The sequence below is a fragment of the Dysidea avara genome, chromosome 11, assembly GCF_963678975.1.
Source record: "Dysidea avara chromosome 11, odDysAvar1.4, whole genome shotgun sequence".
NCBI lineage: Eukaryota > Metazoa > Porifera > Demospongiae > Dictyoceratida > Dysideidae > Dysidea > Dysidea avara.
The window spans coordinates 25,718,004-25,744,738 of record NC_089282.1 but is presented as its reverse complement, the minus strand read 5'-3'; the positions used below and the strand labels follow the sequence as shown (position 1 = coordinate 25,744,738).

Sequence of the window (26,735 nt, the reverse complement as noted above, 5' to 3'; positions counted from 1 at the left end):
AGATTTCACACAATACATTAAAAATGTGATCAAGAGAAAAGCTGACAAACATACACACTTGTGTGCACATACTCATGCACGAATGCATGCACTCACACTAAGTTACACTACCAGGACTTATAACAGCTAGTACTACCATTAAGTTACTAATGTCAGTGTATAGCAAGTGTTGTGGTGAAGGGAGAAAATTGCATGGTAACTGCATTATCAATTATAAAGTTTTGCTCTGATTGTAGATAATCATATCATAACCAGTAATTAGTTATTAGATAGAGCTGTAACCATGTAAGTAGACCAGCTGGTAGATCAAATGGTCATCAGACATGTCAGTTATAGCATACAATGTGTAATTGTACCTTGTATGAGTCTATCTATATAATCTGATAAGTATAAAGAGGGAATGTAACCTATAGCCATAGCTCTGGTTTATATATATACTGTGTTGGTTTCAGAGAAATACTATATCCAATTGCAACTGCATGTGATGAGAGTCCTGGGTTTAACAAATGTAAGCACCCCTACCTTACATATCACTGCTTAAAGTTTTTTAGTTTACTATATAGAGTCGTATATCCCCAGTATATGGAACAGTTAATAATAATATACTCTTTTACTAGCTTTTCAGTAAAGCCGCATTCACTGAAGTTTTACTGAAAGTTTAAAACTTAGCAAAACAACATGGTCCATACACTAAAAGTTACTGATATTTTACTATCAGTATACTAGCAGTAAAGTAGCTTAACAAATTAGTAAACTAAGAACCTTTAAGCATTTTCTGTAATAAAATTAGCACCTGCTTGGGGAATCCTAGATCCACCCCTGTGTGGTGTGTGTGCAGTGTAGCATAGTGGTGTGTGTGTATATGTGTGTACTGTGTGTAGTGTATAGTGTGCCATGTGAGTTTTGTGGCTTCTCTCTGCCATAAGACTTGGACAGTCCTTTTTGCCAAGATTACCAGTCCTGCACCAGGAGGACTTACCTACACAAGACTTGAGTGCCCAAGTGGTGCAAATTAAGGTGACCAGTGCTTTTTCTCTTGGTAGCAATATTGCTGTGTTTGGCTGCTGGAGTCTTTGCTTTTGCTTTGCTTGTGTGTGTGTGTGTGTGTGTGTGTGTGTGTGTGTGTGTGTGTGTGTGTGTGTGTGTGTGTGTGTGTGTGTGTGTGTGTGTGTGTGTGTGTCTGTGTGTGTCTGTGTGTGTGTCTGTGTGTGTCTGTGTCTGTGTCTGTGTCTGTGTGTCTGTGTGTCTGTGTGTCTGTGTGTGCTTTAACTTGTGCTGACTTGCATGTAGCTATACAAAAATGATTTGTCTGTACATAGCTATCTTCCTATATTGTTACGTTGATGTATATGACAAAGTTACATTAATATGCAAATCAAAATTGAATGGTGTTGGAGACCATTTGTAAATTTGTTAATTGCCACGTGCAGTTATACAAAGCAAAGTAGCTACCTCTAAGGCTCAATGAATTAAAAACTCAAATATTGTCTTGTTTCTGTGGGTTATTCGTTAAGGATCTGCTGCTGAGCATTTGATAGATTCCATACGATAAGATTGCTCAGCTGTTAAGAATTCTATGCCATCAATGCAATACCAAATTACCAAGCATAGTATTAATGAGTTCATTAATGTCTATATAGAAAAGAATTACTACTGATTTGTGTTCCATTTGTTTAGAGGAACTATCTCAGTTCAGACAGTGATGGTGAAGAAGCATTCTGATATTTCAAAGTTACTCTCTTGACTATGTAGTCGACGCTACAAGCCAAGCCTGCCTACACAGATGAACACTAGTAAGTTAATATAATACAATTAAAGATTATACACTAAATGTCATGTAATTTATGCTACAGCTGACATGTCTGATTTGATCTATACAAGCCTATGTCTAATCAATCCATGGTTACTGAGAACTGATTACTGGTTGCTGTTCTATCTAATAACTGATTACTGGTTATAGTTCTATCTAATAACTGATTACTGGTTGTTGTTCTATCTAATAACTGATTACTGGTTGCTGTTCTATCTAATAACTGATTACTGGTTATAGTTCTATCTAATAACTGATTACTGGTTGTTGTTCTATCTAATAACTGATTACTGGTTGCTGTTCTATCTAATAACTGATTACTGGTTATAGTTCTATCTAATAACTGATTACTGGTTGCTGTTCTATCTAATAACTGATTACTGGTTATAGTTCTATCTAATAACTGATTACTGGTTGTTGTTCTATCTAATAACTGATTACTGGTTGCTGTTCTATCTAATAACTGATTACTGGTTGTTGTTCTATCTAATAGCTGATTACTGGTTATAGTTCTATCTAATAACTGATCACTGGTTGTTGTTCTATCTAATAACTGATTACTGGTTGCTGTTCTATCTAATAACTGATCACTGGTTGCTGTTCTATCTAATAACTGATTACTGGTTGTTGTTCTATCTAATAGCTGATTACTGGTTATAGTTCTATCTAATAACTGATTACTGGTTGTTGTTCTATCTAATAACTGATTACTGGTTGCTGTTCTATCTAATAACTGATCACTGGTTGCTGTTCTATCTAATAACTGATTACTGGTTGTTGTTCTATCTAATAGCTGATTACTGGTTATAGTTCTATCTAATAACTGATTACTGGTTGCTGTTCTATCTAATAACTGATCACTGGTTGCTGTTCTATCTAATAACTGATTACTGGTTGTTGTTCTATCTAATAGCTGATTACTGGTTATAGTTCTATCTAATAACTGATTACTGGTTGTTGTTCTATCTAATAACTGATTACTGGTTGCAGTTCTATCTAATAACTGATTACTGGTTACTATAATAGCTGATTACTGGTTATAGTTCTATCTAATAACTGATTACTGGTTGCTGTTCTATCTAATAACTGGTTACTGGTTGCTGTTCTATCTAATAACTGATTACTGGTTACTATAATAGCTGATTACTGGTTATAGTTCTATCTAATAACTGATTACTGGTTGCAGTTCTATCTAATAACTGATTACTGGTTACTATAATAACTGATTACTGGTTGCTGTTCTATCTAATAACTGATCACTGGTTGCAGTTCTATCTAATAACTGATTACTGGTTACTATAATAACTGATTACTGGTTATAGTTCTATCTAATAACTGATTACTGGTTGCTGTTCTATCTAATAACTGATTACTGGTTACTATAATAGCTGATTACTGGTTGCTGTTCTATCTAATAACTGATTACTGGTTGCAGTTCTATCTAATAACTGATTACTGGTTACTATAATAACTGATTACTAGTTATAATTCTATCTAATAACTGATTACTGGTTGCTGTTCTATCTAATAACTGATTACTGGTTGCTGTTCTATCTAATAACTGATTACTGGTTACTATAATAACTGATTACTGGTTACTATAATAGCTGATTACTGGTTGCTATAATAGCTGATTACTGGTTACTATAATAGCTGATTACTGGTTACAATTCCATCTAATAGCCAATGGACCTATCAAGTAGTCAATTATGGTATTGTAAAATTTATAGGTATACGTAATGCAGTTATTAGGTTCTATTATTTCTCCCTTCACCACAACACTTATAGAGTTACACTAATATTAGAAACTTATGCTGCTAGCTGTTACAAACCCTAGTAGTGTAACTTAGCGTGTATGCATAAACACAAAGCGAGTGCGAGCATGCACGCACGTGTGTGTGTGCGTGTGTGTGTGTTTGTACATGTGTGTGTATGTGTGGTGTGTCTGTCTGTCTACATGTCTGTGTCTGTGATGCTTGTGTGCATGTGGGTTGGTGTTTTTCAACACCATGACTTCCATGAAGTGATCCACAAGCAATGGCTTTTAGCCAGCTAATGATCACAAGGTTGGGTTATTGTATGCCAAGCCCAGGATGCTGCCTGATGGTATCACTTGGTACAGGTTGAGGTTTTGCAAGCCTCCCAGGGGATACTGAAGTCTGTACTTACAGCTTGGTGGACATTGTCATAATGCCAAGGCACATGGTGCTGCTGGAGTTCAATAGATCCTCTGGTTTCCATGTGGCTTCACCATGACCATTGCCAGTAAACCAGGTGGCATGATTGTCCACTTCTGCTGTTGTCTATCCCTCCAACTTGGAAGGCTGTATGACCTGGAGGGGTAGCTGTGAAGGAAGAAAGGAAGCATGTATGCATGTGTATGTGTGATTGTGTGTATGTGCATGTGCGTGTGTGCACGTGTGCATGTGTGCATGTGTGTGTGCTTGTGCAGTATAGTGTAGTGTATAGTGTGTGTGTGTAGTCTGTGTGTAGTCTGTGTGCTTGTGTGTGTGTTTGTGTGTGTGTGTGTGTGTGTGTGTGTGTGTGTGTGTGTGTGTGTGCGTGTGTGTGTGCGTGTGTGTGTGTGTGACTTGTTCTATCTGCATGTTTTTCATTGTACATTAACTGTATTACAATTGCCAATAACAGTATAATTATTAATTATAAATGTGAAAATGTAATGCACATAACATTGAAGAAATTATGTAATGGTTGGCTGTTTGTCATTACAGCAAATGAATAACATGTACAATGAAACTTGTGTATCAAGACACCTTGGGACCAACCAATATTGTCCTGATTTCAAAGTGTCCTGATTTTCCAGGTCATTTTAGATGATAAGGCTTAATTTGGGGCCATTACCAATTGCATATTTATGCGTTTGTGTGTATAGCATTACTTTGGTGTCTGTGTTCCTCATCATATGAATTTATGTCTAATCTGCATATGTGGGATGGTATTTTAAGAAACAACTGATATGTAGCTGAACTGTGTATCATCTCAATTACTAATAGAGTTTATCACACATACATGCATGTTGATAAAAAGCCTCATGATGTACTGATGTCATCACATGATGTCACCTCACTGATGTCACCTCACTGATGTCACAATTTCCTGTTGGGAACAAGTATATAAGGATGCTTGTTTTGCCATACCTGGTTACTTTCAAAAACCGTTGGAGCTGAAAGATGATGATCAATATTGTAACATGCACTATATTGTGCATGTTTGCAGTATGTGCCACTGCAGTAGACAAAAGTGTGGAATACAAGAGAACTGGATCATGTGATGTGAGCAATAGCCAGATATATTTCACTGTAAATTCATAAGTATAAAGTTCATAATGATGGTATATATGCCTCCTGCACTTACTTATATAAGTAGGAGGTATACTGAACTTCATACTTCTAAATTTACAGTGTTTACTTCAGTGAAACTAGAAATACCATTAGCAATGTGTATATGTAGTAATGCTGTAAACTGCCCTCTTTCTAATGCAGTTTGCTGAAGAATGCATGTACAAGTACACTGCAACACAACATAACTATGGAGAAGAGGATCGAGAAGTGATTGAACTTTCTGCAGATGTCAACTGGCACTGTGACAGCAGTAAGGTCTATCTATATATGTGACCAAATTTGACTAAATAGGTCTTCCACACACATCCACTTTTTTGGCTTTGACGCACCATAATTCAGTGTAGGAGTATGCCATTAGTTTCAAATTTGACCTGATATTTTACAATGCTGTGGAAGGATTGTGTGAAAATTTTAGGTCAATAGCTTACTGAGTAGTCAAGTTACAGTTTGTTAAAGTCAGAAAGTTGGATGTGTGTGGAAGCCTTGTTTTATCAAATTCGGTCACATATAATAACGCACCACCATTTTCATTCTTTCCAAATAAGGAGACTTTAAAATGTGCTCTATTTATCCATAGATGGATTTGTAGAGAAGTAAACCAACTAGTGTAAACTTAATTTTAAATGTTGAAAATTTGAGAAATTAAGCAAAAAGCAAAAGAAACTAGAACAATCAGCATGTTAAACCATTCTAGAAATGTAATGGAACATGTCAAACCCTTTAATGCATTTCTCTATACTTGAACTCAATGAGTATGGAGACTACAGAAAAAAGTTAGGTCTACAAATTAATGTTGGATTGTGTAGCAATAATCTCTGCATATATTTATCAGTGTTTTTCTACTATATCACGATCACCATCAGACTGGGTATTACCATCATCCACTGAGTCCAAATAAAGATCTATGATGTGTAACAATTCAAATGTTAGGCTTTAAAGGGTTTTCCATTGTAGTCCTAGAATGCATGGCTAAATTGTTAGATTCCTGTATCTCAGTTTGTTCTGATCTCAAATTTTAAACCTTGTTATATAATTACATATCATATTATTAAGCAGGAGCTTCGTGGTTTACTCATACTCAGGTGGTAGTTTTGGCTCACAATCAGCTAAGGAATTCTGTTTCACCATATACAGTGCATCAATCAGAATTTCAGTTGCCAAGTATGTTGCATTATTTGTACTGTTTATGCAAAATATAATTTTCTACATAATCATTTTGTTTATGTGTTAATTGAGCATTCATTTTCACACTGCTTCCCCAGTTAGCATTATAGCTGGGTAGACTGTTTCTCTAGTTAACACAAGATCCCCATTAATACAGCTGGGTAGACTACTTCACCAGTTAACACCAAGTCCCCATTAATACAGCTGAGTAGACTACTTCACCAGTTAACACCAAGTCACCATTAATACAGCTGAGTAGACTACTTCACCAGTTAATACCAAGTCACCATTAATACAGCTGAGTAGACTACTTCACCAGTTAATACCAAGTCACCATTAATACAGCTGAGTAGACTACTTCACCAAGTCCCCATTAATACAGCTGGGTAGACTACTTCACCGGTTAATACCAAGTCACCATTAATACAGCCGAGTAGACTACTTCACCAGTTAACACCAAGTCCCCATTAATACAGCTGGGTAGACTACTTCACCAGTTAATACCAAGTCACCATTAATACAGCTGAGTAGACTACTTCACCAGTTAACACCAAGTCCCCATTAATACAGCTGGGTAGACTACTTCACCAATTAATACCAAGTCACCATTAATACAGCTGAGTAGACTACTTCACCAGTTAACACCAAGTCCCCATTAATACAGCTGAGTAGACTACTTCACCAGTTAACACCAAGTCCCCATTAATACAACTGGGTAGACTACTTCACCAGTTAATGCCAAGTCCCCATTAATACAGCTGAGTAGACTACTTCTCCAGTTAACACCAGGTCCCCATAAAACAGCTGGGTAGACTACTTCACCAGTTAATACCAAGTCCCCATTAATACAGCTGGGTAGACTACTTCACCAGTTAACACCAGGTCCCCATTAATACAGCTGAGTAGACTACTTCCCCAGTTAATACCAAGATCCCCATTAATACAGCTGGGTAGACTACTTCACCAGTTAACACCAAGTCCCCATTAATACAGCTGAGTAGACTACTTCACCAGTTAACACCAAGTCACCATTAATACAGCTGAGTAGACTACTTCACCAGTTAATACCAAGTCACCATTAATACAGCTGGGTAGACTACTTCACCAGTTAATACCAAGTCCCCATTAATACAGCTGAGTAGACTACTTCACCAGTTAACACCAAGTCCCCATTAATACAGCTGAGTAGACCTTACTTCCCAAATTAATTATGACACCAAGTCTCCACTGATTATAGCAGCTTTCCTAATCATCACCAGCTCACCATTAATATGGCAGGGTAGACAGCTAGGTCCCCATTAGTACAGCTGGATAGACTGAATCCCCAATTAATGCCACTCTCCATTAAAATTGTTTACGCATGTACAACTGGGTAGACATATATACTTCCCAGTTATCCTGGGTAAACTGCCTCACCGGCCCAGTTAACACCAACTGTATATGTAAGTCCCCATAGCTGCATGGGTAGACTACTTCCCTAGTTGGGCCATCATGTCCTTATTAATACAACTTAATAGACAGCTTGATACTAGAGTAATAGTAGTCTATATCCTGCATAATACTAGGTTACTTCCCTGATACAGCTGGGGAGAGTTCCGTGGTCACACAGTTAACAACAGATTTCCATATACAATTGCATAGACTGTTTCCCCCAGTCAACACGATGCATGTCTGGATTGAGTAATATAAGTAAAGTTTATTATTCAAGAATATAATAGTAATGGCTTATTGTTTTCATCTGAACACACACCCCAACTATCAATTGCTGAAATAATGGCAATTGCACTTTGTTTTCAGTTACATAATTATGTTCAGCTTATTGCACAGCATTTCAAATGAAGAACACTACAAGAAGGACCTCTGCAATCAGTCCAGTCACAACAGAAGACTGTTACAAATGAAGGATAACCATCATGCACGAATCAACACCTTGGGCTGTCAGCAAAGATAAATGGGACACAAAGGTGGCACCTGTCAGGCTGAAGTGATATTGAACAATAATAAAATCAAGCCCATAACCTTAGCTACTATCAAGACATGCTTATCTAAAGGCATCACTCAGTCAACCAGTCAGTCAGCCAGTCGGCAGTGAACCAGTCAGTCAGACAGTTGGTTAGTCAGTCAGTTGGTCAGTCAGTCAGAATATTACAAATGAATAATTTTTAAAAAAATGTAGCAACTTATTAGAAGCACTTCAAATCATACTGAAGGCACTTTTGGGTTTGGTTATATATAGCGCAAATCTTCATGATCCCTAATATATAGTGCTATTGATAACTGCCCAACTCCCAAACAACTCAGTGTTTTGTACAATACAAGTTCAGGATGGTCTATAGTGGGGCTTTATATTGACATGAGAATTTTTCTAGCTGATTTGTATGCAATATTATTATATGTATAGTGACACAATGAACTACACATCTGATGATCTACAGCAATTATTAGTAGATGAACTTCATGGAGAGTTCTGTTATGTACAGACATCTAATGGGAAGATTGTGTCTGTACACTATGGAACAACAGAAAATCATGAGGCCATTAATATTAAGAGGAGCATTGCTAGCACATTTCAGACAAACTTTAAAAGTGAAGATGGAGATGTTGAAGAGTCTGATGCTGGCTCTATCCATACCTCACATTACACGTAAGAAATGCATTATACACATTATACAATTATCTCTTTACTAATAGATTCGACAAAGAATCTGATGATGTGAAATTCACTCGAAAAGTTGGGACAGGTGACCTCATTAAAATGGCAAGTCAAGTACCACAGAATTCATTAGTATATGATAAAGTTGAAGAATCCACATTTACTGGTTCAATCTTACAAGAGTCACATGGAGCAATGAAGATAAAAATTGACTTTGGATCTGCTACAAATGAAAATGATAATAACTATTATGAAGATAGCGGCACTTATGACAATACCATTGATTTTGGTAATCAGTTTCAATCTAATGGAACTTACACTACTGAAAAGGTTTCCTGTCAAAAAAGAAGCAAAAGAGATGTTGTATTTGCTGACCTGACAGCATCTGACATTGAAAGAGGAAGCCTTTTAGCAGTCATTGATATAGGTTAGTACATTAAAATGTGTTGATGACATGTATCCAAGTGGATATTATGGTGTGTCTTCCACATGTGTACAGCTAAGTTTGGTCAGTCTAGAATTAGAAAGATAAGAGATACAATCCCATCTGTTGCTGGACTGTTTGAAAGACTTCACAAGAATCCTACTGATCCTGAATTAGGTAAATTACTTATGTGTGTGGAAATGATTGCAATCTTCACACATTGTTAGCTAATATAGTGAACAGCTTCAGAGAGCTACTGGCATTGGAGATAAAATATGGTACTCCATCACACCACACACCAGCAATTGACCAATTGATAGAGTATTACAAGAAGGTACATGAGCTGTTGTATGCACTGGATCATTATTTTGGCATAAATTGTGCTAGATAACATTATCTAACAAGCCAAAAAGTGTGGAAATGAGAAAACTGATATATTCCTTCCTGGCCGTTGATGGTAGCTTGAGATCACAACAGGTATAGCTGTGGAAAATATCATCATACATTATCATACACAATACTGCTAGCTTATAGCTAGTCTCAACAATAAACACATAATTTTATTATAACAGTTACTGGGGTCACTACTAACAAAGAGTATGGGAGAAGATGAACAAGGCATCTTATTGCATCAGTTGGCTCAGATTAGTAATGCTGGACCTGAAATAGTAGATACTGTCATCAATATCAACCCATCCAATGATGACGGTCTGCTGCTGGTATTAGGAGCACTAGCTAGGAACAATGACCCCGCTATTCAGAGTGTTGTAGTTGGTGAACTTCTTAGGAGACTTGACACTGTTAAATCATCTACCAACAACACTGAATTGATCATTCTCTTAAATTATGCTCTCGGTAACACTGGCTCTAAATTAGCCATTGATGCTTTACTGTCCAGTCTTGATCATGATGACATTGACACACAGATTTCTGTTATTAGGGGACTTGGTGTTCACCTTGATCAACCAAAAGTGCAGAATGCTTTGATCATTTTACTGAATGGAACTGAAGAAGATAAAGTTCTTGAAGAGGCTTTAGTGATACTAAAAGATGCATGCAATGATAAAATACTAGTCAATCCCAATGAAGACTTACTGGACACCATAGTGAAGACTGCTGTTAAGCTAGAGAACCCCAACCTGTATGAATTACTCATCCAATATCTTACACTGGTCGGTACTGATAGAGCACAACAACACATCAACACACTAAGAAGACAACACAACTATGGACAAGTTGTGCACGATCAAGCAAGCAGGATTAAGCGAGGCTCTGATTGGGATGAATCCAATTCTAATTATGACACAGTAGCAAGCTATTCAGAGCGCAGAAATGATGTCACAGACTATCCCTCTCACCTAGCATACATATGGGGTAAATCATTAGGTACCAGCAAAATGGAAATGAAAATAGGGGCTGGTGCATTTGCTGGATCATACTGGACTGACTCAAATAAACGTCTCAAGTTTTTTTCAAAATTTAAAATCAAAGCTGATGTGTTGGGTAGAACATTCAATTTAGTAGACATTGAATTTGCTTATCGGACATCTAATTCTACTCTGTTTATAAGGAAGTATAGGAAAATACTGGGATTAGATGTGCACCTAAATATTGACACCAGCATAGATCTTGCACTTTGTTTACAATCAGTGAAAATCCCTTTATGGAGTGGAAGTGGCCAGACTGCATTTAATTACCGCAAGGGTTACTATGTTTACATATCAACTATTTACTTTTACCTTCGAGGAACACTCAGTGGCAGTGCTGGTGCTAATCTTTGTTTTTCTCCATTGGAGATGCTTGGATGTCTTGATATGAAGGGTTCTGTAACTCTGCAAGTCAATGGAGGAGGCTCTGCTAGTCTTTTAGTAAGCACCATGTATCAGTTGCGAGCAGGTAACGTTTGGCTTATTTGTAACCAGTCAACATTGAAATTTAAAAAAAATTGGAGGATTTAATTCAGTAAAATGCTATTTATTTACCAAACTTTCCTGCTGTACAGTACTTTCAAACATACTGTATTATGTATATGAATCATTCCTATATAGAGCACAGTACGTGGAGGAATTGATGTACGGGCACAACTGGGATATTATCTGGAGCCATCCGCATGTGTCCAAGCATCCCTTGTGGATAAAACCAAACCTTTTGAAGCTTGTCTCTCCCTTTATCATGGTTATCCTTACAGCTATATTTACATTGAGCCATGGTACCAGTCAAAAACAATCACCTTTGAAGGTGGAGGATGGGTAATTATTATCTAGCTTTTATTGTATAATTTGTATGCTCTATGTTATGCAGCTATCGCTACCTACACCTCGCATTAGTTGGAGTGGTACAAAATCATGGGGTGAATATGGGTGGAGCACATCAAGCAGGAAATTTCTGTTAGTGAAAAAATGTTTAAAACCAGATTTGACAAAGCTAACACAAAAACTAACTGGATAAAATGAAGGAGAAGAAACAATCAAGTTTTGTAACAGTCAATTTAGAACTTTAACAGAACAGCATAGCAATTTCCAGCATTCATAGCTGCACCTCCCTAACATGTACAATCAATGTTATAGAAACTAATAATAGTTAATTAATTATGAAATGAATTAGTAATTAGTTAATTATAATTTTGTGGGTCATATCAAAATGATTAAGTATAGGTTGAAGCCCACTAAATGACTAAATTATTGGAATTACTTTAAATGGGGTTGTGGGTTACAGGAACCCCCTTCAGTTTGCTAAAGTTTTAAGTGTGTTATGAGGTGCAAGCACCTGATACAACACAAAATTCAGTTTTAAGTACAGCGAAACTATATACTACAGTAGAGGGATGGACTTGTGACAAGTGTATACTGCTTAGGGCCTTTGGCCACTAGTCAGTGTCATTCTAATTTCTATAGATGGAGAGTATAACTAGTACAGACTTTAAGAGTATAATTAGTATAGACTTTAAGAGTATAACTAGTATAGACTTTAAGAGTATGACTAGTATAGACGTGGAGAGTATGACTAGTACAGACTTGGAGAGTATAACTGGTACAGACTTGGAGAGTATAACTGGTACAGACTTGGAGAGTATAACTGGTACAGACTTGGAGAGTATAACTGGTACAGACTTGGAGAGTATAACTGGTACAGACTTGGAGAGTATAACTGGTACAGACTTGGAGAGTATAACTGGTACAGACTTGGAGAGTATAACTGGTACAGACTTGGAGAGTATAATTAGTATGGACTTGGAGAGTATAATTAGTATGGACTAATTCCTTTTTCTGTTACTTTAACAAAGACTCATTATATGACTAATAATAGTTAATTTGTGTATTATGTAATTTTATTGCTTTGTATTTTTGTCATGTCTTGTATGTTTTTCAGTTTTGTATTTGTATATCTGTATGTGTTTCTTTGTACTCTGACGTGGAAAAATGACTATGCTGAATGTTACGAGTTTAAACAAAAATCAATCACTAAATCAATAAAATAAGACAAGTTTTATATTAGATTTCAGTTTTGGTGATAGAAACTAACATCTGAAGACTGCGCTCCTATAGACCTTTTCATCCAATAGTTATGACTGGAAACACCCTTGGCTACAGAAATAGGGAACAGTAAATGATTAAGACTTCCTTGATTAAGTAAGGATTTTTTGTAACAGTGGAAAGGGAATACAGCAAGAAGGTAAACTAAAATGCTTATATAAAGTAAAATAGCAAAAACTGCTTGCACATAGCAGGCCAATATCATACAGATCTTGTCACACCTGCAACGTAATATAATGAATCCAATGATTTACTTGAAGAGTTAATTAATAGCAGTGCATAATTTAGACGTATTGCTCACAGGAGACTATTCTAATAATAGTGAACTAACTCTTTGGCAAGGTAATTGAATTAAATAGTTAGTGTGATGCACAAGTGTATTATACTGCTATCAACAATCAATTACAGGGGCTAAAAGGGGGGCTAGTTGTGGCCCAAAAGTTTGACTTTTGGCTAGTTGTAAATGATGGTTGGGTTAAGTGTAAAATTTAGACAGAAAAGCATAAACTTATGTGTTACACATCTTAAACCTTTTACAGTTTACTACAATTAAGGCTTTAATTGACTAAAAGCATCTCAAGATCCAATCTTGAGATAGATATTTTCAAAAATATTCCAATTAATGGTCTACTCTTTGATTAAAAATTACCTTACAATCAACTAGTTTAATTTCTTTCTTACAGTCCACTATAAAATAAAATTGCTTTAAAATAGTAGTCGTTGTATTTATAGTAGTATACCAGATTTTACCATTTTAAATACACCTTACAGATGTCAGTGTAAGCTACTATAAGGCTTTAGCCATACAAGTGATTACCTACAACAAAGCTATTACATATTGTGACATTCACATAGAATTATTCCTTTAAGAAACTAAAGGCTATAGTATGTTATAACGTCATTGAACAAGCATGGTGGATAACATTATGTGCATAGTACATAACATACTTATGGTTGTAGCTAAGCTAATTGTACGTGTGTGGCTACTTATAAAGTTACTATCATCAATTCTCATGGCTGGTTTTCTGCTTTAAGTTTGTCATCTATGAGTTCGTTCAAATCTTTTATTTTCATTCCTTTAACTTCTGCTTGCAGTGCTAGACAAATAAATACTATGTGTAGCTCTGACTGTAGTACTTGCTCCGTGTCCTCTTCACTGTAGTACCTTAAAGGCTGCCTTATGGAAAAGTCATTAGTCAAGAAATATTCCAAAAATGTCTGGCTAAATGGTGCACGATGTTGGTACACTACATAAGCATCATTTTTTGAAAAAGATTTGCTACCATCACCTACGAAAACCCCAACACGTGCATAAATAAAACCATTAGGCTTTAATGGTAATGGAAATTTTTTGTTGAAGAGCATAAGATGGGGTGACACATCTAAAACTGGTGAAGGTGGCAGTTGACCCAAAGTGTAAGTGTCTTGACAAGTTTTACTGCAGAACTTCATGAGCAGCATACTGGGGTGACTGGTGTTGTAACTGGAGAAAGATGACTTCAAGCAATTGTTGCAACGCTGGTCACAGTACCAACAGCGTTTTTCACAAACCAGATCATATGTGACAGCCCTATAGTGACATTCATTCACAAATCTAATTATATGATTTCAGAGCATTTAGCTATGCAATGCATATAGACCATTTACAGTACGTGGGAGCCATACAAGCATAAAATAACAAATTGTAGTGAAAAAGTATGTGTTTACATGTACATATGTATGTATGTATGTTCATTATGTGTGTGTGTGTGTGTGTGTGTGTGTGTGTGTGTGTGTGTGTTATGCATGCATGCATATATGTATGTTGACCATGGTATATAAAAAAGATAAGACATATTGTCACTCACCATTTAAGGTAAGAATGATGAATGACAGTGTGGTATGTTTTAAGCCCTTTCATTTTCAAGAAATGAGGCAATGCTCTCTGGATACAAGTAAAAGCATTTAGATGTTTAGCCATGTCATGCAAAAATATTTTTGGGTTTTGATCTTGTAGTAGTTCAATAGGGCAAAGGGTATCCAGTGATATGACATACCCGAGACTAACAGTGAGCCCAGGTTTTACGCACAGCATAAGGACGTAAGGTTCCAGAGGATTGTCTCCAGATACAAGGAACAGGGTCCCTTCATAGCTGTCATTTCTATCTGTTTTGCCCTGAAATGTGCTGTGGAGAATAATGGAGTGATTTTCAGGAAGAATTACCAGATCATTTTCATAATCAATTTCCATGCCTTTGGGCAGCAAATTTATATTCTGTGGATTCTCTGATGAAAAATGATTGGTAAGTTCACCCTTCAAAATTTTATCAAAGTCATATTCCAATGCTGGTAGTGTTCCATATGTTTCCTTTGCAAGTTCAGAAGGTGGAATTTCACTATCACTGGGATGAAGTGTTTTATGAAGAGTATAAACTGTTGCTTTGTCAATTTCTAGTAAATTCTTTTGTGAGACCACTGCCAAGCCATCTAAAACACTAGTCACACCTTTGGGAATCATCTTTTTCCGAGAGCTTTCTGAAGGAATTCTAAATTTTCCACCTTCAGGGCGTATAATGCATTCATCTGCAATAAGCGTAGAATCAGCTGGCTTAAACAAAACAAGGAAATTAAAAATGCCAATTCTAGACAACAAAAAACGAGCATACAAAACTGTTTGCTTTCCGGTTTTCAAACTTTTGTTTGTTAGAGCAAAAACAAAAGGTGCATTGTGCAAGTTGCCAATGAAACCAGCACCGGTGCTAGGGATGTTAGGACTAACAAGAAGATAAATGCAAAGTTTTTCAAGATCTTCCATTAAACTCTTAGTGAGTAAAAGCTTTCGACATTGTATGAAAAGTGTGTATATTTCATCTTCATTTATGAAAGAAGTAATGGCCTCATTGATAAGACTTCTAAAGACAATTCCAAGTGCAAAACGATACAGCCATTCACCGTAGTCAATGATCATTTCTTCACTTGGCTAGCTAAATAGTCAATGTAGTTGTGTTAACTATTTCACAATAATCAATGATGTGTCAAATATCAAGTAACTAGAATAGTCAATGGTCCGGTGGTGTGTAAACCATCTCACAACTGTCAATCGCTATGTGACATGTCATACATCAAGTATCTAGAATGGTCAACGGTGGGATGTTACACATCACAATTGGCTATTAAAGCTACTTGAGTTACTTGAAGTTTCATTGACTATTGTGAGATGGTTTACATGCCACCATTTACAATTCTAGCTACTTGATGTTTGACACATCACATTGACTGTTGTGAGATGGTTTACACACAGTGTGTAAACCATCTCACTTACAGCAGTCCATGGTTATCTTTCCAGGATCAAGCAGCTAGAATAGTCAATAGTGTTGTGTAAACCACCTCATAATAGTCAGTGAAGTGTCAGAGATCAAGTAGCTAGAATGGATCACCATATCATAATTTTTGCTGTGCCATCATGGATCACTGAATTTGAGGTAGTCTACACACACAACAATTGACTATTCTAGCTACTTGATGGTTGACTCTTAATCATCAACCATTGCATTGTGAGATGATTTTTAGACATATGACCATTGACTATTCTAGCTACTTGATGGTTGACACATCACCATCGATCATTGCCTGTGAGGGATCTACACACACAACCACTGTATATTCTAGCTACTTGGTGGTTGACACATCACCATCGATCATTGCATGTGAGGTGGTCTACACACACAACCATTGACTATTCTAGCTACTTGATGGTGGACACATCACCGTCGATCATTGTATGTGAGGTGGTCTACACACACAACCATTGACTATTCTAGCTACTTGATGGTGGACACATCACCGTCGATCATTGCATGTGAGGTGGTCTACACACACAACCACTGACTATTCTAGCTACTTGATGGTTGACACATCACCATCGATCATTGCATATGAGGTGGTCTACACACACAACTACTAACTATTCTAGCTACTTGATGGTTGACACATCACCGTCGATCATTGCATATGAGGTGGTCTACACACTACTGACTATTCTAGCTACTTGATGGTTGACACATCACCATCAATCATTGCATGTGAGGTGATCTACACAGACAACCATTGACCATTCTAGCTACTTGATGGTTGACACATCTTTAGTATACATACATCCATATAAAAATAACATCAAAACGGATATCTCGACCCCTGATTAGAGTAAAAACTACAGGTCCCCCTGATTACAGTAAAGGTGGCAGTGCTATCCTTTAATAGTTTGATAGATGTATCATGCTTATCATTTAAATGACCTAAAGTACATCCTCTGCATTTATGTTGGCACAAAAGAATCCTCTCTTATTCTAGCTCGTGCTACCAGGTGTAAAAGACAAACATTAGCCTTTTTGTTTTTGTTGTTATCATATCATTATCAATCATAATATCTTACGTGCCATCTTTATGGTCTACATGCAGTGTCTTTCTGATTTAAGGAGATGCCCATCTCATACGGGTCAGACACCAGTGAGCACACAAAATGTGCCCTCTCCCATTTGCTTCCAGTCCCGCCAATCCAACAGGGTTACTGTCACTATGACTATTAGACCAGTACAGAGTTCGAGTCTAAAAATCTGAAGCTGCATCTGAATCAATTTTGATGTTGACATTGAATCTGGATCATCAAATGAGTCAGATTGATGGACCGACATTGAATTAGACCATTATATTATGTATCATATTACATCACTTATTTAACAAAGTATCATGATGTCACATTTGAGAATCACAATATTTAAAACCAAAATGTAGAAATTTTATGTTCAATCAACTTTGTTCAAACATTGGTCACAATACCACTGCTGGATGACTCCACTATTATTGGAATTTTTAAAGATATACAAGATTGCACCAATTACGCATGTATAATACTGCAGATAAACTAGCTAGATTCAGTGAAAAAAGTAACACACATGTACAAGGTTCTTACAGTTGTGCTTTAAGCTGCATGGTTATAGCAATAAAACATAAAAGTCCATCACGAAACATTGTTTTGTTATTATTCACTAAGTTGTGAAAAATATCTTCAAAGCTTGGCGATTGTTCAGTAAATGTCTCCATCCTAGTAGTCACCAAATCCTCCCATTCTGCTAATGGATCTTGTCCGAACTCACTGAACAGTACCTCCATTCTCTTCATATTGTCTGCCAGCTTCGTCGGCTGCTGGGATGACGGAATTGTCAATAGGTTTTGTCTGATTGTTTTGAGCCATCAGCACGTTTGGAATACCCCTGCCTGTACAAAAAGAAATGATGATATAACTTATAAGATTTAGTGGTAGTTATGCATAAACACTGTGCATTAATTTTTGTTGATATACCTCGGATCCGATGCTCATTCCAGGCAGCCACAAACTTTTTCATCCCTACTTGGCTAACTTGGATGCTATACCAGGAGACACAAAATTTGACATCATCATGTTCCAAGTTAAAATCGTGGTTTTCTTGCATTTCAATTAGGATGGCCTTAATCGGATAGTTTACCCTTCCATTGACTTCAACCCGGATCCTTTCAACCACATGATTCTATTATACAAAAGTCAGCACATTATCCAATGCTAACAAGTACACTGTATAGCATAATAGTATGTATGTACTGCTTGTTAATTAAAATTTAATTTTGCATCAATGCTAATATTTTATCCGATCTTTAAAATGTATCAAAGTTATTTATCCTGTATGTGTATCCAATTGAAATATCTACTTTAGCTAGTTGCTGACATTGCTAATTTTACTATTAGAAGGTTAAGGTTATTTCATCACGTCATAAAATCTCACCTGGGTTGATGATGTCTGCAAATGAGGTGGTGCAGAAGGGTTTCTTCTATATTCTGCCAGCTGTTCCTGCATGTACAGCATTAGATACCACTCCTTCCCCTGATCAACCCTGAGTTGATCCCACATTCCATAGTGGCAGATGATCTGTCTAAACAATAATAAACAGACACTTGTACATATACATGAGATGGTAGTATGTACAGTACATATAGCACGTATTATACTTGTAGTGCGTAATGTAATACCTATACACTGTCTCGTAAACAGTGTAGTTGTTTTGATTGGCATAGTAGTAAATGCCACAATTTTACGGCTAAATCCATCAACTGCACATATGTGTGTTACTCCGAACATCACGTTCTTCTCATTTTGGTCGATGTGCAGTTTCTGACCAAAATAATTTGCCTGGTAGGTTCCAGGGTTTTTCATTCGAGCAACAGAATGTCTGCGGGCTTGAGAGTACAGAGGCAAAACAAGCCTCAGAGACTCCCCTACTCTCTTCTCTCCAGCTTTGAGTCCTTTGGATGCCAATACCCCAGTCAATGTTTGACGTCCATACACTGGACCCACCTGGTTTTCAAATGTTAAACAAATCTGATAATAATATATTATAAGCTAACAATGAAATAAACTAAACAATGTGTATTTTTTCATGTTAAGAGTGATAATATAACTTTATTACTTATCTAATCCAATCGTATATTACTGTACGTACTAGCTAACTACCTGTTGAGCAACCTTGCCATGTGTAAAGGCTCATGGTATTTTAAAATTCAACTAATTCCAGTACTACATATTGCTGGGTTTGCACACTATAATACAGTGTATATATTTAAATGTATAACACATTTATATGTATTAATGTCAAAAGATAAATTGACAAAATGGAAAGAGCTAACTCACCTCACTGACAGCAGCGGTTACAATCCTATCTAATTCAGCTTTTGTGAGCCAGGAGCCTGCTTGTCTTGTGTATGTCTCTTTCACGGCAAAATCTACAGAATGAAATAACTATAGCTGACTGTATACGTATATATAAACTAATGCATTATGTCATCTTATGATCTATACATTAACCCAATCATTAAGTGAAGTGGCAATGAGATTCATGGTCGGAAGAATTTAAAGCTGTTTGTCGGTCCCAATATGGCTACCTACATTTTTCAATCTGACTCTTTTTTTAGTTTTATAATAGATTGTCTTTATAGAGTCTACATTACTCTCGCCATCATGTACTCACTTACAAACCTTGCCATATGCATCCTACCCTGGTTTACAAGGCATGTGGCACACATATCAATGACAGCTATACATGCAACCACATTTAACAAGTATATTTGTATACATAGCTAGATGTTCTTTATGGTCATAATGTTCAGTGAGCCTTAGCTAACAGAGATAGAAATGTGATCATTCCGTGTGACCAGCAAAAATCATGCCTGTCTAGTCACTATTGAACAGCACTCACCACCAGGATCAACAAGTTTGAGTGTGTAATTTCACTTTGACCGCTTGATTTAATTCAAACTAAGTAAAAATAATTCCTGACCCATTGTTAATAATATATTATTTCATCTGAAGGCTTTGTAACTGCAGGATTTTTGTCACATGGGAAGGAAGGGTCTGCAACAAAAAAAAAGCTGGCTGCTGATAAACCTTGTTGTACAAAACTCAACTTAGTTTGAGTTCTTACTTCAATTGATCAAGTATGTGCCAGATGTATGCACCCAAGTATTTGCATGATCATGGTAGCTATAAGTTTATTTAAATTCCATGCTCAATGTACTGCAGACTAGCATGCATAAGTTCACACTTAGCTAGTTTTGTACCACCTACAATATCTGGTCTAGAAATTCATCCTGAGTTACATATTCTGTATTAATTATTTCAATAGTTAATATCCATTCATATGTGTTGATAATGATAATGTGATGTGCATTACTGTTTTGTTACATGTATAATCTTTGTAACTATGTAAATGTTTGTAGCTAACCAGCACTGGGTGCTTCCATGTACAGAAATAATAAATAAATATCAGGGGCGGATATAGGAGTTTTCCAAATGGGGAGGGGGGGGGGGGGGGGGAGAACTGGTTACAGACATAACAACACATGTACAGGTGACTGAGAAATGATTGTTGTGATGCTGAATGGTTATTATGCAGATATTAAGAGATCATGCTAATCAGTGCATAGTCATTATGGTCATGACAATTTTGGAAATTAGGCTCTCTAACCAGGGGCGGATCCAGAGTCTGGAAAGAGGGGGAGCACCTTGCTGAAAAAAAAGTTGAAGAGCAAAAAAAAAAAAAAAAAAAAAAGGTCACAACAATAATAGCTAGTTATCCTTTACCAAATATATTATATCACGTATGTTATGTAAAATAAAATCCTATTTATAGCTTCCTAAGTAAGCTACACTTCCCCATGAACACTGTGACTGCTTTATTAGAGTGATTGGTGATTGACTGCTCTATTAGAGTATCTCGATCTTATACATTTTTTAAGGGAGGGGGTGGGGTGGGGCACGTGCCCCCTGTGCCCCCCCCCCCGGATCCGCCACTGCTAACGTGAATTTCAGAGTGGTTTCAGCATGATTTTTTAAAATAGAGCAATATCATAACTATATGTGCTATAACTTATGACCTCTAATATTAAAAGCATCACATGCTTTGTGTCAAAAACGATGTATATACAGAATCTAGGGCTATAAGGGGCAACTACAAGTTGATAAAGCAAAGGTGGGGGCATAACCCGTCTACAAACAATTGTTCTTACCATCATTAGAATACTGCTCAACCATCTGGGACCCCTATCATCACACTAGTATTAGTAAACTAGAAATGATTCAACACTGCGCTGCTCGTTTCGTTTTGAACAAACCCTGGCACAGATCTAATCAAAACCATGATAGCATCACAGACATGTTAACCAGTCTTGAATGGCCTACACTTCAAAACAGAAGAACAATTGCTAGACTCACCTTCCTATTCAAGATTGTTAGGAACTTACTAGCAATACCTGATCATTGTTTACCGTCACCAACTCCAGTATCCTCCACCCGTGCTCAACATCCTCTCAAGCTAACTCAATTGCAAACAAGAGTTGATGTGTACAAATACTCCTTCCTCCCTCGAACAATTATTCAATGGAACTCCCTTCAAATTCCTAACATCGACACAATAGATCTTGAAACATTTAAGAACGCTGTAAGTAATATAATATCCATCCCAAAAACACCTTCGCTGTAAAAAAGGCGTGCCCAAGAAACTACAAGTACCTGGAACCCAATGTAAAAAACAAAAAGAAATAACAGCTTAGCTGAGTGAAAAGTAACTGGTAACTTAAAGAGCTGATATCTGAAGCGGCCAAGAATACCATTACTAAAGTTTAATCCATGCAAGAACACCTAGGCTATAAAACAGGTGTATACATGAAAGTAACTGGCAACTGAAATGGTTGATATCTGAAGCGGCCAAGAATGAATGGTCATATACAACTAATTCAAAAATTTAACACTGAACCTTTATAATTCAGCTGTGTTCTATATTCACTCTTGCTGCATCGTAAAGTAATTTCTTTTAACTCTAATTGGCTGGTAATTTGGCCGCCTTTTTTTGCTCTATTATACTGACTATTAAAAAAGGCAGCCAAATTACCAGCCAATTAGAGTTAAAAGAAATTACTTTACGATGCAGCAAGAGTGAATATAGAACACAGCTGAATTATAAAGGTTCAGTGTTAAATTTTTGAATTAGTTGTATATGACCATTCATTCTTGGCCGCTTCAGATATCAGCCATTTCAGTTGCCAGTTACTTTCATGTATACACCTGTTTTATAGCCTAGGTGTTCTTGCATGGATTAAACTTTAGTAATGGTATTCTTGGCCGCTTCAGATATCAGCTCTTTAAGTTACCAGTTACTTTTCACTTCAGCTAAGCTGTTATTTCTTTTTGTTTTTTACATTGGGTTCCAGGTACTTGTAGTTTCTTGGGCGCGCCTTTTTTACAGCGAAGGTGTTTTTGGGGTGGATATCACTCATTTTTGTCAGTGATAGACTCTACATTTGATTTAAAAGGTAATTTTTTGGAAATGAGCAATTAACATTAATGCAGAATATTATCTTGGAGTCAGTAAAATCCATACATAATAATGATAGTTTCATAACACCGTAAATTCGGAAGTATGAATTTACGGCGTAGTATGACTGTTCTATTAGAGTAAATTTATTTTTACTGCCTGCACGTGATGAATATATCTCATATCTGTGCATGTTAAATGCTTCAGACACCTAATTAAACTTGCAAGTGCCTAATTAGTTCACAGTTGCTACACAGCTATAAATACATTTGTAATTGTTATCATCATAATCATTTATCATGTTATAACCATTTTTTAATATTTAGGTCACAACTTCAGGATTAGAGCAGCAGAGAAAGGAATAGAGGACTCAACCATCAAGACTTGTATATGGGAGATGGAACAGTATTGCGATGGACAATGCCGGTACTAACCCCTCAAGGGTGTTGCAGTACAGTATAGATGCAAGACCAGAGCCTCGATCGTCACCTTTTGACTGTGGTCACAACTTCAGGATTGGAGCAGCAGAGAAAGGAATGGAGGACTCAATCATCAAGACTCGGGGAGATGGAATAGTATTGCCATGGACAATGCCAGCACTAACCCCTCAAGGATGTCACAGTGCAGTATCGATACAACCACTCCAACCAGTGCATAAGACCAGAGCTTGATCATCACCTTTTGACTGAAATTTTTATACTTGATGAAGCAATTAAAACAAAAAAGTTGTAGTACTTATACTTTCCTGAGGGAGCATGCCCCCAGAGTCCCAGACTCCCTTGCCTGTTCAGCAGAATAATAGGATTGAGCCTTACTACCACTTTCACCTTTATTCTTGGCCTGAATGTACATATCAGCAACATAATACAGTAGCTGTAGATAATGCTAGTTAATGCCCCTAGGCAGAGCTATAGGAGTGGGAATTTTTCCCTACTATCATACTATCATAGTAGTTCTTCTCGCAGTTCTTTGCCTGGCCATCATCAACTGCTGTCCATCAACTGCTGTCAAAACATTGGTCTCGTCCCCCAGACCCTTCCTCAAGCATGCTTATCACACAAAAATAACTTAGTTTAGCAGTGCACAAACAATTATTCATTGACAGCTTATACTATAATAAAGTACACTTACCGCATTGTTGAACCATGTATACCACCAGAATCCACCAGATTGACAACTAACACGTGATCTATTTAGGGGAAATCTCGTGGAAAGTCCCTAATTACCTTAAGCGGACACTCATGATACGTGGTTTTAAATTGAATGGTTTAAGAATGTAACTGGATGGTGAGGCGTACTTTAATCGGCTCGACTTTACTGAGAAACTCGAGCCCCTCATGAGAAACTACATCGCTTGAGCAACGCTTGAAAAAGTAAGAGTCAAGAATACTGAGGGACTCTATGATATATGCCGGTATTGAATGCTAACGAAACGAGGAGTGAAGTTTGTGCAACGTGTCACATCGCCACACACTGATTCACCGTGTTTGTGCGATAGGGTTTTTGGACCTGTCCACCAGATGTTGAAAGGAAATTCATTCCACCACATGTTGAAAGGAAATTCATTCCAACTTGTGAAGTTATTGGTATACTCATTGTTGGGGTTCATGGGGACATCGATGATCATTTACCAGTCAGCTGTAAGTAATATCACAACAGAAGGAAAGGAACCATTTCCATACCCCTATGGCATATTGATTTTCCAGGTCAGTTTATGTACACCCAACCACAGAAATGTAGAACTTTGGTTGCAGGTGGAAAATAAACACCTTTTTACTCAGTTACAAGAGATTCACCCAGCTGGGATAAAATGTTGAAGTGAATGTCATTAGTACCTACTTGCAGTTCATCAGGTATTGGACAATTCCAAGTGTCCAGATTATGCAGTTGTCCTCATGTTCAAGTTTACACGTTTAGGCAAGTTCCACAACATCCTATAATCTATTACTATATCATTGTGGAATAATGCTTATATAATATTTTTCATATTCCAGGCTTTAGGTACGTGTATTGTATTTAACACCTGCTTGTTGGTTTTTGCAGGCCATCTGGTCATACTGGTTTATCCACTAGCAGTTGAATGTGATCATGGTACATATGTAAGTTGAGACCATGCAGGAACAAAGATACAGGTGTCATGAATTTCAGGTCAGTTGACATTCAGAGGAATTGTATTATTGCAATTGTTCTTTTTGTAGTTATCAATTATCAGTGACCAGTTTGTGATAGCGTACTTTTGTTTGACTAATGACCAAATGTTCTGGTTTACATGCTTACCCAACAGTTATGTTACTCACTTAACCTGCATATGGGATATATTTTTTTAGTACATTTTGTTTATTCATCCTTTATTGGTACAGCCTGGCATATTGATTTTTTGCACATTCTCTTTTTAATTCAGTGCCTGTTTATTCTTTTACAGGTCTCGGTATTGAGTGTCATGAATTTCAGGTCAGTTGATGTACAGAAGAATTGTATTATTGCAATTGTTGTTTTTGTAGTTATCAATTATCACTGTATACTAGTGATGTGAATTTGCAGGTCAGTCTACTCAGATGTATCAGGCATAGTGTTGATGGGTTCGAACAAGTATCCAGTGTAGACTGTAGTGGCATCAAGGGTGTTAATTTCCAGGTCAGTTTACGTGTTGTGATGTTAGTGATTTTTTCCTAGTACCCAGATGTTAAGTGTATTGTATTTAATGCCCACCTGTTATGTTTTTAAATTATGGTATATCAGTGTAGACAGTGCAACAGTAAGCCTTCTGTGTTGTAGTAACTATTTGTTTCATAATATTATGCTGTTGTCCCGAAATGGCACAATTTTTGGGTGAAGTCCAGTGGTACAAATATTGTATTATAACCAAGTTGTGATAGCGTACTTTTGTTTGACTAATGTCCTAATGTTCTGGTTTGACTAATGTCCTAATGTTCCGCTTACCCAACAGTTATGTTATTCATTCACTTAGCCTGGGATATAATTTTTGTTCATTTTGATTATCCATGCTATTATTGACTCAGCCCGGCATATTGATTTTTTGTACATTCTCTTTTAATTCAGTGCCTGCTGGATTGTGTCATCAGATATCGAAACAAGTGTTTTTGGTGTTGCGACTGATGTTCCAGGTCAGTTGCATGAGTGTTTAATTTAAGGTTAACTTCAGTGCCTGCTTATTCTTTACAGGTCTCAGTATCGTCATGCTGACATACAAGAAATCATCACTATTGTTGGAACTATTTTTAGTCAAGTCTTGATGTGATGTTAATTAACGTTGTTACACATTGTTGTATGTTTACCATATGGCAAGAAATTATCATGGCCATCATGAAATTTGAATATTGTGTAAGTTGTGTGGACCAACCCCAACTCATACATGGTCGCTGGCAAACCACGAACCACAACACCACCAACCACATTCGAGCAATCCATTACAAAATTTTGTTGCACCATTTGTGTGTGCATAATACTTAATGAAAGCCACAACACAAGTTACATGGTAAACACTACATAGAGGTGGTAACCCCTAAAGGCTTGTTACCTTTTGCAGTGGCGGATCCAGGGGGGTTTCATTGGTTTCCACGGAAACCCCCTTTGAAAAATGATTGCGTAACAATTAAATGTTTTAATTATCGCGGCGTGCGTCTCGATCGAGATACTGTAATTAGAGCAGTCACAGTAGCTACTAAAGTAGTGTGTAGGAAGTTTTTAATATATTTTATGTACTATTACTAGGCTGTGACCTTTTTTTTTTTTTTTTTTTTTTTTTGGTCTCACCTTACCAAACCAGACGATGTAGTGCAAACGTTTGCGTATCTCATGTCAATATATATCTCCACCTTCTAAACTGGAAACCCCCTTTATAAATTCCTAGATCCGCCACTGTTTTGTATTCACCTTATTGGCCTTTGTGGTT

General features: G+C 36.8%; 3 protein-coding genes and 2 long non-coding RNA genes across 9 annotated transcripts; 2 read left to right on the top strand and 3 right to left on the bottom strand.

Annotated features, from left to right (window-relative positions):
- Positions 1-1,892: 1,892 nt before the first annotated feature.
- LOC136237799 (mucin-22-like) lies at positions 1,893-3,993 on the bottom strand. The gene is made up of 2 exons (XM_066028007.1): positions 3,980-3,993; positions 1,893-2,802 (listed from the first exon to the last, which is right to left on the bottom strand). The coding sequence occupies exons 1-2, from the start codon at positions 3,991-3,993 to the stop codon at positions 1,893-1,895; spliced, it is 924 nt and encodes a 307-aa protein (XP_065884079.1).
- Positions 3,994-4,986: 993 nt separating this feature from the next.
- Positions 4,987-12,001, top strand: LOC136239016 (uncharacterized). The gene is made up of 11 exons (XM_066029750.1): positions 4,987-5,103; positions 5,314-5,422; positions 6,255-6,333; positions 8,738-8,980; positions 9,028-9,416; positions 9,489-9,590; positions 9,641-9,747; positions 9,801-9,890; positions 9,986-11,281; positions 11,462-11,662; positions 11,715-12,001. Exons 1-11 carry the CDS (start codon positions 5,002-5,004, stop codon positions 11,859-11,861), a joined length of 2,865 nt encoding a protein of 954 aa, XP_065885822.1. The 5' UTR covers positions 4,987-5,001; the 3' UTR covers positions 11,862-12,001.
- Positions 12,002-13,812: 1,811 nt separating this feature from the next.
- LOC136238306 (uncharacterized) lies at positions 13,813-15,885 on the bottom strand. The gene is made up of 2 exons (XM_066028715.1): positions 14,794-15,885; positions 13,813-14,516 (listed from the first exon to the last, which is right to left on the bottom strand). Exons 1-2 carry the CDS (start codon positions 15,738-15,740, stop codon positions 13,958-13,960), a joined length of 1,506 nt encoding a protein of 501 aa, XP_065884787.1. The 5' UTR covers positions 15,741-15,885; the 3' UTR covers positions 13,813-13,957.
- A 1,971-nt stretch (positions 15,886-17,856) lies between these two features.
- LOC136239493 (uncharacterized) lies at positions 17,857-19,053 on the bottom strand. Its single transcript, XR_010693488.1, has 3 exons — positions 18,742-19,053; positions 18,285-18,489; positions 17,857-18,199 (listed from the first exon to the last, which is right to left on the bottom strand). It is a non-coding gene; the product is annotated as an uncharacterized lncRNA (long non-coding RNA).
- A 4,721-nt stretch (positions 19,054-23,774) lies between these two features.
- Positions 23,775-26,168, top strand: LOC136239268 (uncharacterized). Of its 5 annotated transcripts, none has more exons than XR_010693394.1 (7): positions 23,775-24,195; positions 24,321-24,528; positions 24,577-24,739; positions 24,866-25,273; positions 25,324-25,456; positions 25,883-25,947; positions 26,006-26,168. It is a non-coding gene; the product is annotated as an uncharacterized lncRNA (long non-coding RNA). The 5 variants fall into 5 exon arrangements; XR_010693393.1 differs by having other exon boundaries at positions 23,775-24,266; XR_010693395.1 differs by having other exon boundaries at positions 23,783-24,528; positions 24,866-24,970; positions 25,021-25,273.
- Positions 26,169-26,735: the final 567 nt, after the last annotated feature.